The 13,148-nt window shown below is 49.7% G+C and overlaps 5 protein-coding genes across 7 annotated transcripts; 2 read left to right on the plus strand and 3 right to left on the minus strand.

The window, feature by feature from the left end:
- Window positions 1–572: 572 nt before the first annotated feature.
- Window positions 573–6,390, minus strand: LOC1274805 (RNA-binding protein spenito). Of its 3 annotated transcripts, none has more exons than XM_061652268.1 (4): window positions 6,267–6,387; window positions 5,391–5,733; window positions 2,559–5,312; window positions 573–2,485 (listed from the first exon to the last, which is right to left on the minus strand). In XM_061652268.1, exon 3 carries the CDS (start codon window positions 5,153–5,155, stop codon window positions 2,783–2,785), a length of 2,373 nt encoding a protein of 790 aa, XP_061508252.1. In that variant the 5' UTR covers window positions 5,156–5,312; window positions 5,391–5,733; window positions 6,267–6,387; the 3' UTR covers window positions 573–2,485; window positions 2,559–2,782. The 3 variants fall into 3 exon arrangements, with proteins under 3 accessions (XP_061508252.1, XP_061508251.1, XP_314009.5); XM_061652267.1 differs by having other exon boundaries at window positions 5,391–5,755; XM_314009.5 differs by lacking the exon at window positions 5,391–5,733 and having other exon boundaries at window positions 6,267–6,390.
- A 54-nt stretch (window positions 6,391–6,444) lies between these two features.
- On the plus strand, window positions 6,445–8,336 carry LOC1274806 (elongation factor Tu). Its single transcript, XM_314010.5, has 2 exons — window positions 6,445–7,148; window positions 7,220–8,336. Exons 1-2 carry the CDS (start codon window positions 6,815–6,817, stop codon window positions 8,275–8,277), a joined length of 1,392 nt encoding a protein of 463 aa, XP_314010.5. The 5' UTR covers window positions 6,445–6,814; the 3' UTR covers window positions 8,278–8,336.
- On the minus strand, window positions 8,333–9,886 carry LOC1274807 (S-methyl-5'-thioadenosine phosphorylase). Its single transcript, XM_314011.5, has 2 exons — window positions 9,664–9,886; window positions 8,333–9,560 (listed from the first exon to the last, which is right to left on the minus strand). Exons 1-2 carry the CDS (start codon window positions 9,679–9,681, stop codon window positions 8,742–8,744), a joined length of 837 nt encoding a protein of 278 aa, XP_314011.4. The 5' UTR covers window positions 9,682–9,886; the 3' UTR covers window positions 8,333–8,741.
- A 212-nt stretch (window positions 9,887–10,098) lies between these two features.
- Window positions 10,099–12,003, plus strand: LOC1274808 (probable ATP-dependent RNA helicase Dbp45A). The gene is made up of 3 exons (XM_314012.5): window positions 10,099–10,331; window positions 10,389–11,456; window positions 11,521–12,003. The coding sequence occupies exons 1-3, from the start codon at window positions 10,256–10,258 to the stop codon at window positions 11,970–11,972; spliced, it is 1,596 nt and encodes a 531-aa protein (XP_314012.3). The 5' UTR covers window positions 10,099–10,255; the 3' UTR covers window positions 11,973–12,003.
- Window positions 12,004–12,013: 10 nt separating this feature from the next.
- Window positions 12,014–13,138, minus strand: LOC1274809 (small ribosomal subunit protein eS24). Its single transcript, XM_314013.4, has 2 exons — window positions 12,984–13,138; window positions 12,014–12,625 (listed from the first exon to the last, which is right to left on the minus strand). The coding sequence occupies exon 2, from the start codon at window positions 12,611–12,613 to the stop codon at window positions 12,221–12,223; it is 393 nt and encodes a 130-aa protein (XP_314013.1). The 5' UTR covers window positions 12,614–12,625; window positions 12,984–13,138; the 3' UTR covers window positions 12,014–12,220.
- Between the last annotated feature and the right edge of the window lie 10 nt (window positions 13,139–13,148).

Here is a 13,148-nt window from a genome sequence, read left to right on the forward strand (position 1 = left end):
ATATAACTAAACTGTCTTAACTGATCATCACTTTTACTATCCTAACTGAACTGTTTAGTTATATTGAGAACTATTGAGAACTTCGACACTTTAAAACATATTCAAGGGATCGTGACCAACACGATTTAGATGATGTGAGTTATCAAATCCTACCGATTATAGAAACAATTATCATACAGTATGATAGACAATGTTTCAAAACAGTATGATAGAGGATGTTAAAGATATTTTTACACCTAATTTTATATAATTTTACAAAAAAAAAACATTCCTTCTCATATCCACAGACGTGTATTATAAACGTTAAATTAAGTTAAGATTTTGCTTCAATTTAAACAGAGTAAGATCCTTCACAAACTTCATTCATCAACTTAAAAACTAGTTCACAAATAATCGTTATGCAGCGTGTTTCACTCAATTCAAGTTTAAGGGGGAACTAAAACTTCACTTACTTCATTCACAAACGACACTGTTGTAACTGTTTCACCTAACTTCATCCAAAGCATCCGCGAAACGACATATTCCTGACGATGCGTCATGTTCTATGCACCATACACACCACCCAGCACACCTTTGTTAGAATGTATGTTTATTTATGTTTATTTATAAGAGTAGCTCCCACCGTGCTTCACATGCCAATACACAACACCGGAAGTCAATCGAAATTTTATCTGCTCTCTTGTATACACATTAACTTCCATGCAAACTATTACCATCATTTTGTTCACTGCACTTCATCGTTGCCTTTTCCTTATTCTGGCATTGCTTAGTGCGCTATCATAAATGTATTGTATGTATCGATTTCCTACTTTGTTATATACTGTACTGCGTATGCAACTGTCATCTGTGTCATCTTGCTCACATATAGATTAAACAGGGCTGAGAGATATATTTTATATTCGACACCTTTTCGATGTGAATTGATGTGATCGATTATCTATATATGATGCAATTATTTCAGAATGTGTTTTTTTTTTTCATAAGTAAGCTTATCTGGGCAAAATGAACTGGATTCATTCGTTTGTTTCATATTGTTTTAAGCTTTTTAAATTCAAAGCAATGAACGCAGCTGGTCGAGTCGAAACATGAAAATCAGGAGTGACCAGAAGAAGGCATGAATATAGAGATATTAAATAATTAATAATTTACAAATAATTACTGACACTGTGAGTACTGTGATCCTGATAGCAAATCATAATTGAAAGGCCGTAAGGCAAAATGTCTTAACAAGCGAAACAAAAGTAAGCCAATGCTGCTTCACTGAATAAATAACTGAACTACAATCATTTGCTTCAGTTATTTCATAATGAAAAAAAGCTATTTTCAGAAGGTGTTTTAGAGACAAACATTGTCAAACTGCGTGAAAATGAGAATGGTTTAAAAAACAAATTCGACTGTGTCTTAAATAAAGTGTGTCTAAAATAATTGCAAACTTACTTTGCAATCAGTTGTATTTCTCCACACATATTATATCCGTTTGCATCTTGAAATGTTGTCAATCAGCCGTTAGCCGTTATCAATTTTGTTTAAACTAGTCGATTAAAATCTAGATTATGGTGTAAACACATGCAACTAAACGTTCCAGACTTAACCATCGTATCTGGAAAACTTATTCGTCCTGACCGTAAGAATGAGTGTTTATCTTTCCTAATTTATGCAGCGCGCGTCTGGTTTGATAAGATCTAAGATATTCGTACCTCAACCTTGTTGTGAATGCTTTGTAGAGTAAGAGAACGAACCAACTATTGCATCTTAGCAATCTGATCTAATATACGCCGCGAGGAAAATATAATGGATTCATGTTTTCTGCTTTCTGCACTGTGCGCCACTTCTTAAAGTAAACACTCATCATACACACATGCACAATAATTTCACGCACTTACGAATGTCTTTCAATAGTACACACGATCGCACGCATAAATAGATGGGAAGATCACGCGCGCACTTTTCCTGAACTGGGGTCGCACACATACATCGTTTGCTGAACAGCGTCAAACATCGACCATGTTACTCTACACCACTGAGACGTCACCGGTTGATACAACAGAGCAGAACGGCCATAGAGTCATCGTAACATGGTAGTGGTAGTGTTTAAAACGGCCACTTGTTGACAAATGCGTGCAATTGAAAGTGTTAGACGTTTCGATGCAGTGCTCTGGCTTAGTGATGCAGGTTATAGACGCGCTTTGTGTTCCATTTTCCCCGTTGACAGGATGGTGAGATAGGATGAGATGAAGATGTGTGTACTTACGATGATGGAACAAATTGTTTCGTTATTTTTTGTATGCCATTTCTAGACAGGGTTACTATGCACATTGAAAGAGCAAGGAGCGCAAATGGTGCATTTACGTATGTGCTCCTTGTTTTGAACTAAAAGTAAGCAAAGTTAATTGGTTAAGATACGCTTTACGTGTCGCGTAGCCAAACGGATGATGAACCCAATCGCCTCTGAAGCCTACTGATGATACCTCTCTTACGAAAGCATCTACAAAGAAAGTTTAGAAAGAACACATAAGTAAGGCACGTTGACTCAGGTGATTGAATGTCCATCTACCTACCCACAAACGCACCAGACGATCGCAATGAATAAAAGTATTCCTATCTACTTCCACAATCAAAGTAGAGTAGTCTCGTCACCGATGAATTCAGAGGTCTGCCCGTCGTTTGCGTTTTAGTCGGTAGATGATGATGGTTTATCCGACTTGCTAGTTTTACTTGCTGACTTCTTACTTTTCTTCTTCCGTACCTCTAACTCCCGATCATCGGCCTCTTCCTCCCGCTCCTAGGCAGTCCCGCCCCGCACAACCACGATCACTAGGTGATCCTCCTTAAGTCCCTCCTCCGTCAGCGTGTGGCAGGTGCGTTTAAGCAGCTCGGTGGAGAATTCACACGGCGGGAACGTGTACAGCACGCCGGTCGCTTCCGTTTCCTTGTTCAGCAGCGAAATTACCCCGGCGGCTTCCTTCTGCTTCAGGTAGGTCACCAGATTGCGCAGCGGGCGAGTCTGTACGCTTGCATCGTCCGATGACGACACGGCCGGGTTCGAGCCCGGCAGCCCGAGGAAGATGGCATGCGACGACGAGGTGGAAATTCTTTTCTGCACATCCTCCAGCTTCGGCTGATCGAGGCGCAAACGTTGCGTGATGCGCAAATGGTGCTTGCCATCCTCGTCCTTCATTAGCTCGTCGACGATATCGGCATCGCCATCGGTGAGATGGAATTTGGCCGGGAAAAGGGAACTCTTCAGGATCAGTGCGCCCTGCCAGACGGTGCTCGATTTGCGCGCCACCTCGGAAAGTGTGCGGGCCGACGTCAGCACACCATTGCGGCGTGTCGACGAGTCGGAATCCGAATCCGCCGGGCTGCGTCTGCGTGGTGAGCGCGACCGGGACCGATCGATACCGCCCGGCTCGCGTGAGCCGGACCGACGGCGTTGATCATATTCGCCCGGCTCACCACCGCCGCCGCCCGGTGGACGTCGCCACTCCTCCTCGCCACCCGGTCCGTGATGCGGCGGTCCGCCAGCTCCGGCCGGCCGGTGCCCATCGTGGTGGAAACCACCGCGGAAGCTGCCACCACCGCGTCCCCGATAGCCACTTCCACTTCCACCGCTGCCCCGACCGCGGAACGAACGGGCACCGTAGCCGCCGCCCCCATACCCAGGCGCTCCATCATCATACGGCGGCGCACCATCCGGATACTCGTACTCCGGCACGCGCCGATACTCTCCGCCACCCTCCTCGAACGGGCGCTTCGCGAACGGTGGGACCGTTCCATTGTCAGCGAAATCGATGCGAATGCGGCGATCGGGACCGCCCAAAGCGAAGCCACGCATCTCCTTTACCGCAGCGGTCGCCGCATCGATCGAATCGTACAAAATGAATGCCTGCGTGTCGCCCTTCGCGTACTCGATCTTCTTGATCGCTCCGAAACGGTCGAACTCGCGCTCGAGCTGCGTAACCGACGTCCAGGCGCCCAGCCCACCCACCCAGATGCGCGTGGTCGGCGTTGCCTTGCCGTACCCGATCTTGCACTGGAATTTGCCAATATACTGGCCGGAAAGCTCGACCTTCGCGCGGTGCGCCATGTCCAGCGTTTGGTAGCGCACGAACGCGAACGCATTGCCGGTGCCCGGAGCCGGCCGCTTAATGTCGATGTCCTCGACCAGACCGTACTTGCCGAAGATACGACGAAGCTCGTCGTCCGAGATGTTGATCTCCAAATTGCCCGCGAACAGCGTGCGTGTTGCCAGCGGATCATCTTCCGGCTGGATGTGGTGCAGGTAGTTCGGGAACTTGTCCTTCTTGTTCTCCTGCTTCTCGAACGGTGCCCGTGGTCTCGGCATGTACGGCCGGGGCATGTAGTGATGGTGTGGCGGTCCGGGATGCATGTGGGGCGGACCGTGATGGTGCATGGGCGGCCCGCGGGGCAAGTAGTCGTGGTGCATGGGCGGTCTGAAATCGGGATGATGCATCCGGCCACCCGGTGGCGGCCCGTACCCGTCGTACGGGTGATGCTCCGGCGGCCGGCGACGGTCGGGCGGCGGCACTCCCGGCGAACGCGCGTAGTAATGGCGGTCGTACTCGGGAGGCGAGGCCGAACGCGGCCGCCGGTACGATTCCGACTTGGACGACTCATACACCGGCTCCACCAGCGCCACCTTGTCGTGCAGAATGATGCGCGACTTGGCGTGCTTTGCCTCGCGGGCATCCTCCGGCGTGCGGAAGCACACGTACGCCAGCCGCTCGTCCAGGTCGTGCGAAATGCGAATGCTGAAATCGCCAAACTTCTTGTACTCGCGGTACAGCGTCTCCTTGATGAATTCTTCCGACGCTTTCGGGTGCAGGGCGCTCACGCACAGCACCTTGTAGGAGTATCTCTCGCTGCCGCCGCCGCTGCTACCGATGTCGGCACGGCTGCGCGACGAGCTGTACTCGTCACGGTGCGGGGAAGCGTAGCGAGCCCTCGGGCTTGGCGAACGGGCCACACGTCGTCGCATTCTGTCGGGGGTTACTCTTTCGTCCGAACTGTCGTCGTAGCGTCCAATACTGCTGCGTCGCTTTGATCTGGGTGGAGATTCGCGCGATGCGCTACGTTTCATGTTATGAATCTTCACAGTAATACGATCTCGCTCACTGGACCGAATGCTACTCATGAGCCGTCGTGTCGCGAATTACTTTTGCCAGTTTGGATGATTGTTTGGATGTCGCGGCAGGGATGATAACACAAGCTGAACAGTTAAAATTACGACGATACGACGAAGGGAGGCAGTGCTAGGCGCAGCTTGGATGCTCAGACGGAGAATTAATCGCCTAAAAAACAAATAAAGGAACAACCAGTCAGTTAAGTGAGGCTAAGGCGGTGAACGAAATTTAAGTTTGATGTCATACGTTGCACGATCATTGAACCTTCGGTACGGAGCAACTTCGCTTTTTTTACAACAAAGCATAAAGCCCACTAGAGTCCAACAACACAATCACTCGAATGTTCTTCCGAAATCTTCCACCGCCATTGCGGCATTTTCTCCCCTATTATTCGAAGCTACACACACACACACATTCACACGTATACACTCTTGAAATTTGCCCGCAAGACGTCACCAACACAAACACACCTCGTGGGCGCACGAGCAACTGCTTCACAAATTCATCGTCATTACAAAATGGCGTCTTTTTTCACTAGCACACCACACTCTACACCTTTCTCTCAAAAGCCAAATCTACACAAAATCAGCTAAACAAGAGCGTCAGTCCCACTGCATGAAAACAGATAAACAATGCTTAATTGTTACCAAACGTATCACACACATAATATTTAACATAAAACTACTAATTCACCAAAAACTTTGTCCGACGCACACGCGCACACATACACACATACATTGGAATATTAGCGCAGGCAAACACCAAATTATACTTCGTCCACCTTAATTGCTTTCCTTTTTTGCATTAAAATTAAACTATTTCAATGGCACAAAACCATAGCCACAAGTAGAAGTTAAAACTTTTTCCAAAAAAAAAAATCACAATTTGCCACCCCAAAAACGATTGGAACTTCCTTCATCCAATATGGAAAGGAGTGAACCAATACCAAAAAAAAAGCGGAGGCTTTCCGACTCCGTCAGTCAGCCATCTTTATTCACACGAAATCACACCAGCGTTTCACATTCACACCACAACAAAATAGCCGGCTAAAACGTCGAATTTGCAAATTATTGCATTAAAAGATACGAATAGTCTGCATCTGCTTAAACTACTTGTACTCACTCCGCGTTGGTTTGGTCGCCAGTGGGATTTATTTGAGATGCTTTTTCAATAGAACAAAATTCAGTCCACAAAGAGCACACGCCACCTTGCATCCACTCACTTCGACGGGCCAGATCGGAATGATGGAACCAGTTGGACATTTACGCAGCCGTACGTATTCGTGTTGTCACAATGACAGTTGCTTACCCGGAGCCGGCGCTACAGTTGTACAGTACCTTACAACAATTTCCTTGTCCCAGCTCAATTTTTTTAGATTTTCCATTAAAAAGCTGTGCTCAAAGTGGTATTAACATGACAAAAAATTATGACAGTGTGTTTAAAGAGCGATGAAAAGCTTTTTCTTCATTTTCATGCATGGTTTAGTTATGTCAAACGCGCTAATTGAGGGATATGTGCTCCAAGTGTGCTCCAACCTTGCGGGCCATATAGTTCCTGGGCCTTTGCTTACCAAAACATTAAAAAATGACCGACTAATTTGAGCGAAAAAAAGCGCTTATTTTGTTTCTAGTCCTAGGAAAGGGAGCATAAACTTCCAAACCTATACCAGTATGTCGTTTGTAGTGGGAAGGTTTCTGTGCCACCGTAAAGTATCTCGGTTATTTAAACAAATCATTCAATCTCCCCTGAGCCCATCAAGCATTGCATCACAGACCTTTGGTTCGGGCGGACAGCGCGGTCTTTTGAACCGAAGGCTCCTGAGCACAACGGCTGTCGGCAAAGCACAGCAGAAGGAGGAACACTGCAATGTGGGTACTATCGGCCATGTGGACCACGGCAAAACGACGCTCACCGCTGCCATCACCAAGGTGCTTTCGAAGGATGGCAACACAAGCTTCATTTCCTACGACCAGATTGATCGAGCGCCGGAGGAAAAGGCAAGAGGTTGGTAATAGCAAACCGCGGGTAGCGTAGAAGTATAGACGCACTTGATTTGCCGTTTGAATTCGTTTCAGGCATAACGATCAATGCGGCCCACATCGGGTATAAGACGAGCAAGCGACACTATGCCCACACGGACTGTCCGGGCCATGCAGATTACGTGAAGAACATGATATCCGGAGCGTCGCAGATGGACGGCGCAATACTGGTCGTGGCGGCAACCGACGGACAAATGCCGCAAACGCGCGAACATTTACTGCTGGCCCGGCAGGTTGGCGTTAGCAAAATCGTCGTGTTCATTAACAAAGCCGACCAGGTAGATAACGAAGTGCTGGAACTGGTCGAGATCGAGCTGCGGGAACTGTTGAGCGATTTTGGCTTCGACGGCGTGGAGAGCCCCATCATCGTCGGCTCGGCACTGCTCGCACTGCAGGGCGATCAGTCGGAGCTGGGCGAACCGTCGATCCGCAAGCTGCTGGACGCGATCGATTCGTACATTCCCACGCCAACGAGAGACCTGACGTCGCCGTTTTTGCTGCCGATCGATAACGCATTTACCGTCCCGGGCCGGGGTACGGTTGTGGTTGGCACGCTTGCACGTGGCACGATGAGGAAAAACGATGAAGCGGAGCTGCTGGGTTTCGACGAGGAAATGCGCACCACGATCGGTGGCATGCAGGTGTTCAAGAAGGACGTTAGCGAAGCGAAGGCGGGTGATAACATTGGGGCGCTGTTGCGTGGCGTTAAGCTCCAGTCCGTGCAGCGGGGCATGCTGCTGTGCGCTGCGGGCAGCGAGCGCGTCTCCAATCACTTCGAAGCGTCCATGTATCTGCTGGCCAAAAACGAGGGCGGTCGATCGAAACCGCTGACGTCGAAGTACATCCAGCAGCTGTTCAGCAAAACGTGGAACGTGCCTTGCCGGGTGGATCTGGTCGGGCTGGACATGCTGATGCCCGGCGATCATGGTGCGATCAAGCTAACGCTACTCAGGAAAATGGTAATGTCCAGTGGGCAGTCTTTCACTGTGCGGGAGAATGGTAAAACCGTGGCGACGGGTCTAGTAACAAAGGTGCTGAATCCCGTCAATCTGCCGCAGAAGAAGCTGATCAAGCTGGAGCTAGAAAACTGTTAGATTCGAGCCGGTGCCGAAGCAGGTAGGGTAGGAGCAAAAATAAAAGTCTGTTCAATGAATGGTGCCTTCACAAATCATTTATTATTCGAAATCTGCACAGTAGATAAGAATGCCTCGGATTGTTTGTCTGCGGCATAATGCTCAGTTGGTGTGATTTGTGCTAAAAGGGATATTATATTGCTTTTGAAAATAAACACAGCGTTCAGAGTGCGGGGGCCCACCCGCGGCTCTGTCGATCGATTACTCAATGGCAGAGAAAGATTACAATTGACTAGGCATATGATTCGCTCATCCCGTTTACATCCATCTTTGCCTGATGTTGAGGCGATCGTATCCCCGCATTTGGCCTTCTGTTGTGTCTCCGTAGACGTGCACTCGCACGTGGCTAATTAAGAAGATCGAGATAATAGTGCTATCGTCTGTCTGTGTGCGCTTATTTGGTGTTCGCTACTGAATGCGAGTATTTAGTTGGAGTGAGGCAGCATGATGCTGGTGTTGACCGTTTTCCCCAGCTCTTCGATCGTGTCCGACCAGTCGAGGGCGGCTACCTTCGGAATGGCATTGATGATCAGATCCGTCACCTTGGTAACGTTCTTCTTGAACGTTGCCAGCACGTCCGCCACATTCACGTCCTCGCCCGCCTCTCTCCAGCAGTCGTAATCGGTGGCCATGGCGATAGCGGCGTAGCACAGACCGGCCTCCTTCGCCAGCACCACCTCGGGCACCAGTGTCATGTTTACCAGATCGGCGCCCCACTGGCGGAAGAGGTTGCTTTCCGCTTTGCTCGAAAACCGTGGCCCCTCGATCGTAACCACCGTGCCCTTCTCGTGCACGCCCAGCCCAATGCCACGTGCCGTTTCGATGAGCACATCCCGCGTGCGGTTGCAGAAGGCCGGCTCCATCGGGATGTGACAGACGCCAGACAGCAGCTCGTTGCCGTCGTAGAACGTCTGCACGCGTTTCGTGGTGCGGTCGATAAAGTTGTCCGGAATCACGATATCGCCGGGATGGATCTCCTCCTTCAGCGAACCGGTCGCCGTGGACACGATCACGTGCGTGCAGCCGAGCGTCTTCAGCGCCCATATGTTTGCCCGATAGTTGACGTTCGAGGGCATTATCGAATGGTTTCGGCCATGGCGGGCCAGCAGCACGCAATCGACGCCGGCAATCTTTCCCTCGATCAGCACATCGGACGGAATGCCAAAGTGTGTGTTTACCACGCGCTCGGTGCGATTCTCGATTATCTGACTATCGTCCAGCCCGGAACCGCCGATGATGCCAATCTGTTCACACACAAACAAAAAAAAACAGAATTCACACTTACACATGGGAGCACGCACACCAGTTGCAGGAAAGGGTTCGATTTGTGGGTCCTTTGTCACCTACCTTCACCTTCGAGACCATTTTGTACTGGAATGTGGAAGCAAATGGGTTCGGAATCCAACGGCACTGCTCACTGGCTTTTCTTTCGATCCTCTTCCCGTTCGTTCTTTTATCACTGATGCTGTGCGTACCGTGCGTTCTAATCTTATCAGTTCCTGGTACTACACGTATAGATTCGTCGAGCAATTGAGCAGAATGTTCTGAAAACTGAAGTAGCAACTACACGACTACAAGGTGCAGCTTCATGACATTTAAAAAAATGAGCTTCAAAATGTTTCACTTTGACTTTTTTCCATTTGCCATAGGAGCAGAAGAATGCAGCAGTTTTATTTATATACATTTTAATATTACTGCGATATATGCTCGCTGAATGTACAGAATTTATTTAAAATATCCTTCGACAACATGCAGCTCCGTGTAGCCATGTCTGCATGTTATTCTGCATTGACATTCCATGGAAACTGTCAAGCGCTGCAGTTCCGCAATGTTTTGCTTCAACAGGCATGTGATTTTCAAACGCACTCCACAGTAAACAATAAAAGTGTGAAAAGAACAGCTCCACGACACTGCAGGGTCTGAAAAATAACCCGAAACCATGAGCCTGTGGACGGATAAGAAGTTTTCCGATCTGGGGTTAACCTACTGGATAACACGGCAAACCGAAAAGTTGGGTAAGTGAGTCGGCAAATTCTGGAAAAGCCTTGTAACGACACTAAACCATCCCACAGGACTGCGCCGGCCGACGCCGATTCAGGTAGAGTGCATCCCCCGCATTCTGCAGGGTCAGGATTGTATCGGAGCCGCCAAAACGGGATCCGGCAAAACGTTTGCCTTCGCGCTGCCGATTTTGCAGAAGCTTAGCGAGGAACCGACGGCAAACTTTGCCCTCGTGCTGACACCGACGCACGAGCTAGCGCATCAGATAGCGGAACAGTTCATCGTTGCCGGCCAGCCGATGAATGCGCGCGTGTGCGTCGTGACGGGCGGGACGGACTATCTGATTGAAAGCCAGCAGCTAGAGAAACGGCCACACATTATCGTAGCAATGCCGGGCCGGTTGGCCGACCATCTGACCGGATGCAACACGTACTCGTTCGCGGCCCTCCAGTTCCTGGTGGTGGACGAAGCGGATCGAATGCTGTGCGGCAGCTTCGATGAGGACCTGATGGTGATAAACCGTTTCCTGCCGGCCAAGCGTCAAAATCTGTTCTTTTCGGCCACCCTGAAGGATTTCCTGAAGACGTCGATCGTGTTTCCGATTGCGGACGATGTGTTCGAATGGTCCGAACAGTCACCGGTCGCTACGGTGGAAACGCTTGACCAGCGGTACCTGCTCTGTGCCGATTACGATCGAGACACCGTTATGGTCGAGGCGTTGCGCAAATACAAAGAGGACCAGGAAGACGCGAGCATCATGATCTTTACCAACTCGAAGAAAGATTGCCAAATCCTGTCCATGTCGTTGAACTCGTTCGGCTTCAGCAATGTGTGTTTGCATGGGTTTTTGCGCCAAAGGGAGCGCGTGGCGGCGCTGAACAAATTCAAATCCAAGCACGTGCGGATCATGATCGCAACGGATGTGGCTAGCCGCGGGCTCGATATACACGATGTGCAGCTGGTAGTGAACCATCGACTGCCGAAGAAACCGATCGAATACATCCACCGTGTGGGACGTACTGCGCGCGCCGGTCGCGCTGGAATGGCGATATCGATCTTACGCTTTCCGCGCGATCTGGAAGCACTGGGAGAAATTGAAGCCCTCATCAACACCAAGCTGACGGAGTACTCGGTGGATGGTAAGCGATGAGAGAACGAGCGAACAGCTGTATAATGAATAACTCCTGTAAATTTCCTTTCCAGACCGTCTCGTGCAGCGCATATTCATGCAGGTGAAGGTGGCCCGTGCCGAAGCCGAAATAAACCTAGACAACAAGGACTTTGACGAACGGAAGCACAAATATCGCCGCTTGCGCTGGATACAGGAAGGTCTCGATCCGGACGAAATGGAGGCAAAGTGGAAGGAAGACATGAAAGCTCGCGAACAGGAACGACGGGAGCGATTGCGACAGGAAAACGAAGAGCGCCGCAAAAGGGATAAGCAAACGATCGCCAGCCCGGCCGTGGTGAATGATGCTCGGTTCCAGGCGGCTGCAAGCGACAAAAAGTTTAAGAAACGGAAATTCATTCCCACGGAAAAGCTGAATGAGTTGATTGAACAACGCAAAACTGAAGCAAAGGGTGGCAAAAAAGCCCGCGCCCGTGGGAAGGGCGACAAGAAGATTGTAAAGAAGAAGGCGAAAATGGCACAATAAATACTACACACTTCACCAAACACAAAAAAAACTACACCAGGTTGTTGTATACGGTTTCTCCTTACATGGTATTGTTGCTTATATTCTCATTCCTTTTGAGCGGAATGTTTTCCAATTTTCCGCACAAGAGAAAACATATAAACTTAAAACACGGACCGCCTGAGGACACGCGGCCACCACTTCTACTGCGACAACGACCGTGGCAGCAGCAGCAGCAGCAGCGACGGCACCATCACCGTTCCGCCGTTTTACTTCTTGACGGCCTGTCCGACCTTGGCCTTCTTCGTGCCGCGCACCTTCTTCATACGGTTCTTGCGCTCCTTGCGCTGCTTGCGCGTCATCTTCTTCTTCTCGTACAGTCCGTGGCGGCCGAGACGATGCTTGGGCTCGAACTTCTTGGCGTGGTCCAGGGTGTCGTAGATGAGGGCGAAACCGGTCGACTTGCCGCCACCGAAGTTCGTGCGGAAACCGAACACGAACACGACGTCCGGCGTGGTTTTGTACATGACGGCGAGCTTCTCGCGGATCTCCTTCTTCGAGACCGAGGCGAGGCCAGGGTGGAGGACGTCGCAGACCATCTGCTTGCGGCACAGCAGCCGGTTGCTCATGTAGCGACGGGTACGAATCGTTGCAGTACTCATCTTGGGATCGTTCTACAAGCAAACAATGGAAGTAGAAGAGAGGAAAATCATTAGCGAATTACTCGTCACAGTATGAAACCAATGTCCAGCGTCACAATGCAGGGAAACGTTTACACCGTGGCGAACAGCGTTGACGGAACATCCGCTAGATGGTTTGGTGCTGACGGCGGTGCTGCGGTACCGCTACCGCCCGTATACATATTGAAGCATAACCTCACTACGCTGTTCCGTCATCGGCTGTCCGTCCCGTTCGGTGCCGTTTGGCCCGAATTTTGGCCAACACTCAATCGGATTTCGGTGCAGCTAGCTGGCCGCCTTGCTTTGCACCCATTTGCGATAGTTTTATAGATAATTGGAACATGATAAACACCTTTATTTGCAGACTAAATCCGAAGTCGCAACACGTCTCGCGAACGCACTTTAGCGAAAAGAAAGAAACATGGTAATTTGACAGCACGATTTCAGTTGGCAGCCATGTGATTGGAATGTCAACATTGCGCCCGTCTGTAGCGATCTTGTTGGACCTTCGTTCTCC

This window comes from Anopheles gambiae, chromosome 2 (genome assembly GCF_943734735.2).
Source record: "Anopheles gambiae chromosome 2, idAnoGambNW_F1_1, whole genome shotgun sequence".
In the NCBI taxonomy this organism is placed as follows: domain Eukaryota; kingdom Metazoa; phylum Arthropoda; class Insecta; order Diptera; family Culicidae; genus Anopheles; species Anopheles gambiae.

Coding starts and splice junctions, on each gene's coding strand:
- LOC1274805 (XM_314009.5), bottom strand. CDS start 5,155: ATGAGTAGCATTCGGTCCAGTGAGCGAGATCGTATTACTGTGAAGATT.
- LOC1274806 (XM_314010.5), top strand. CDS start 6,815: ATGTCGTTTGTAGTGGGAAGGTTTCTGTGCCACCGTAAAGTATCTCGG. Junction 7,149..7,219: donor GCCGGAGGAAAAGGCAAGAG/GTTGGTAATAGC, acceptor AATTCGTTTCAG/GCATAACGATCAATGCGGCC.
- LOC1274808 (XM_314012.5), top strand. CDS start 10,256: ATGAGCCTGTGGACGGATAAGAAGTTTTCCGATCTGGGGTTAACCTAC. Junction 10,332..10,388: donor ACGGCAAACCGAAAAGTTGG/GTAAGTGAGTCG, acceptor ACCATCCCACAG/GACTGCGCCGGCCGACGCCG. Junction 11,457..11,520: donor GACGGAGTACTCGGTGGATG/GTAAGCGATGAG, acceptor TTTCCTTTCCAG/ACCGTCTCGTGCAGCGCATA.
- LOC1274809 (XM_314013.4), bottom strand. CDS start 12,613: ATGAGTACTGCAACGATTCGTACCCGTCGCTACATGAGCAACCGGCTG.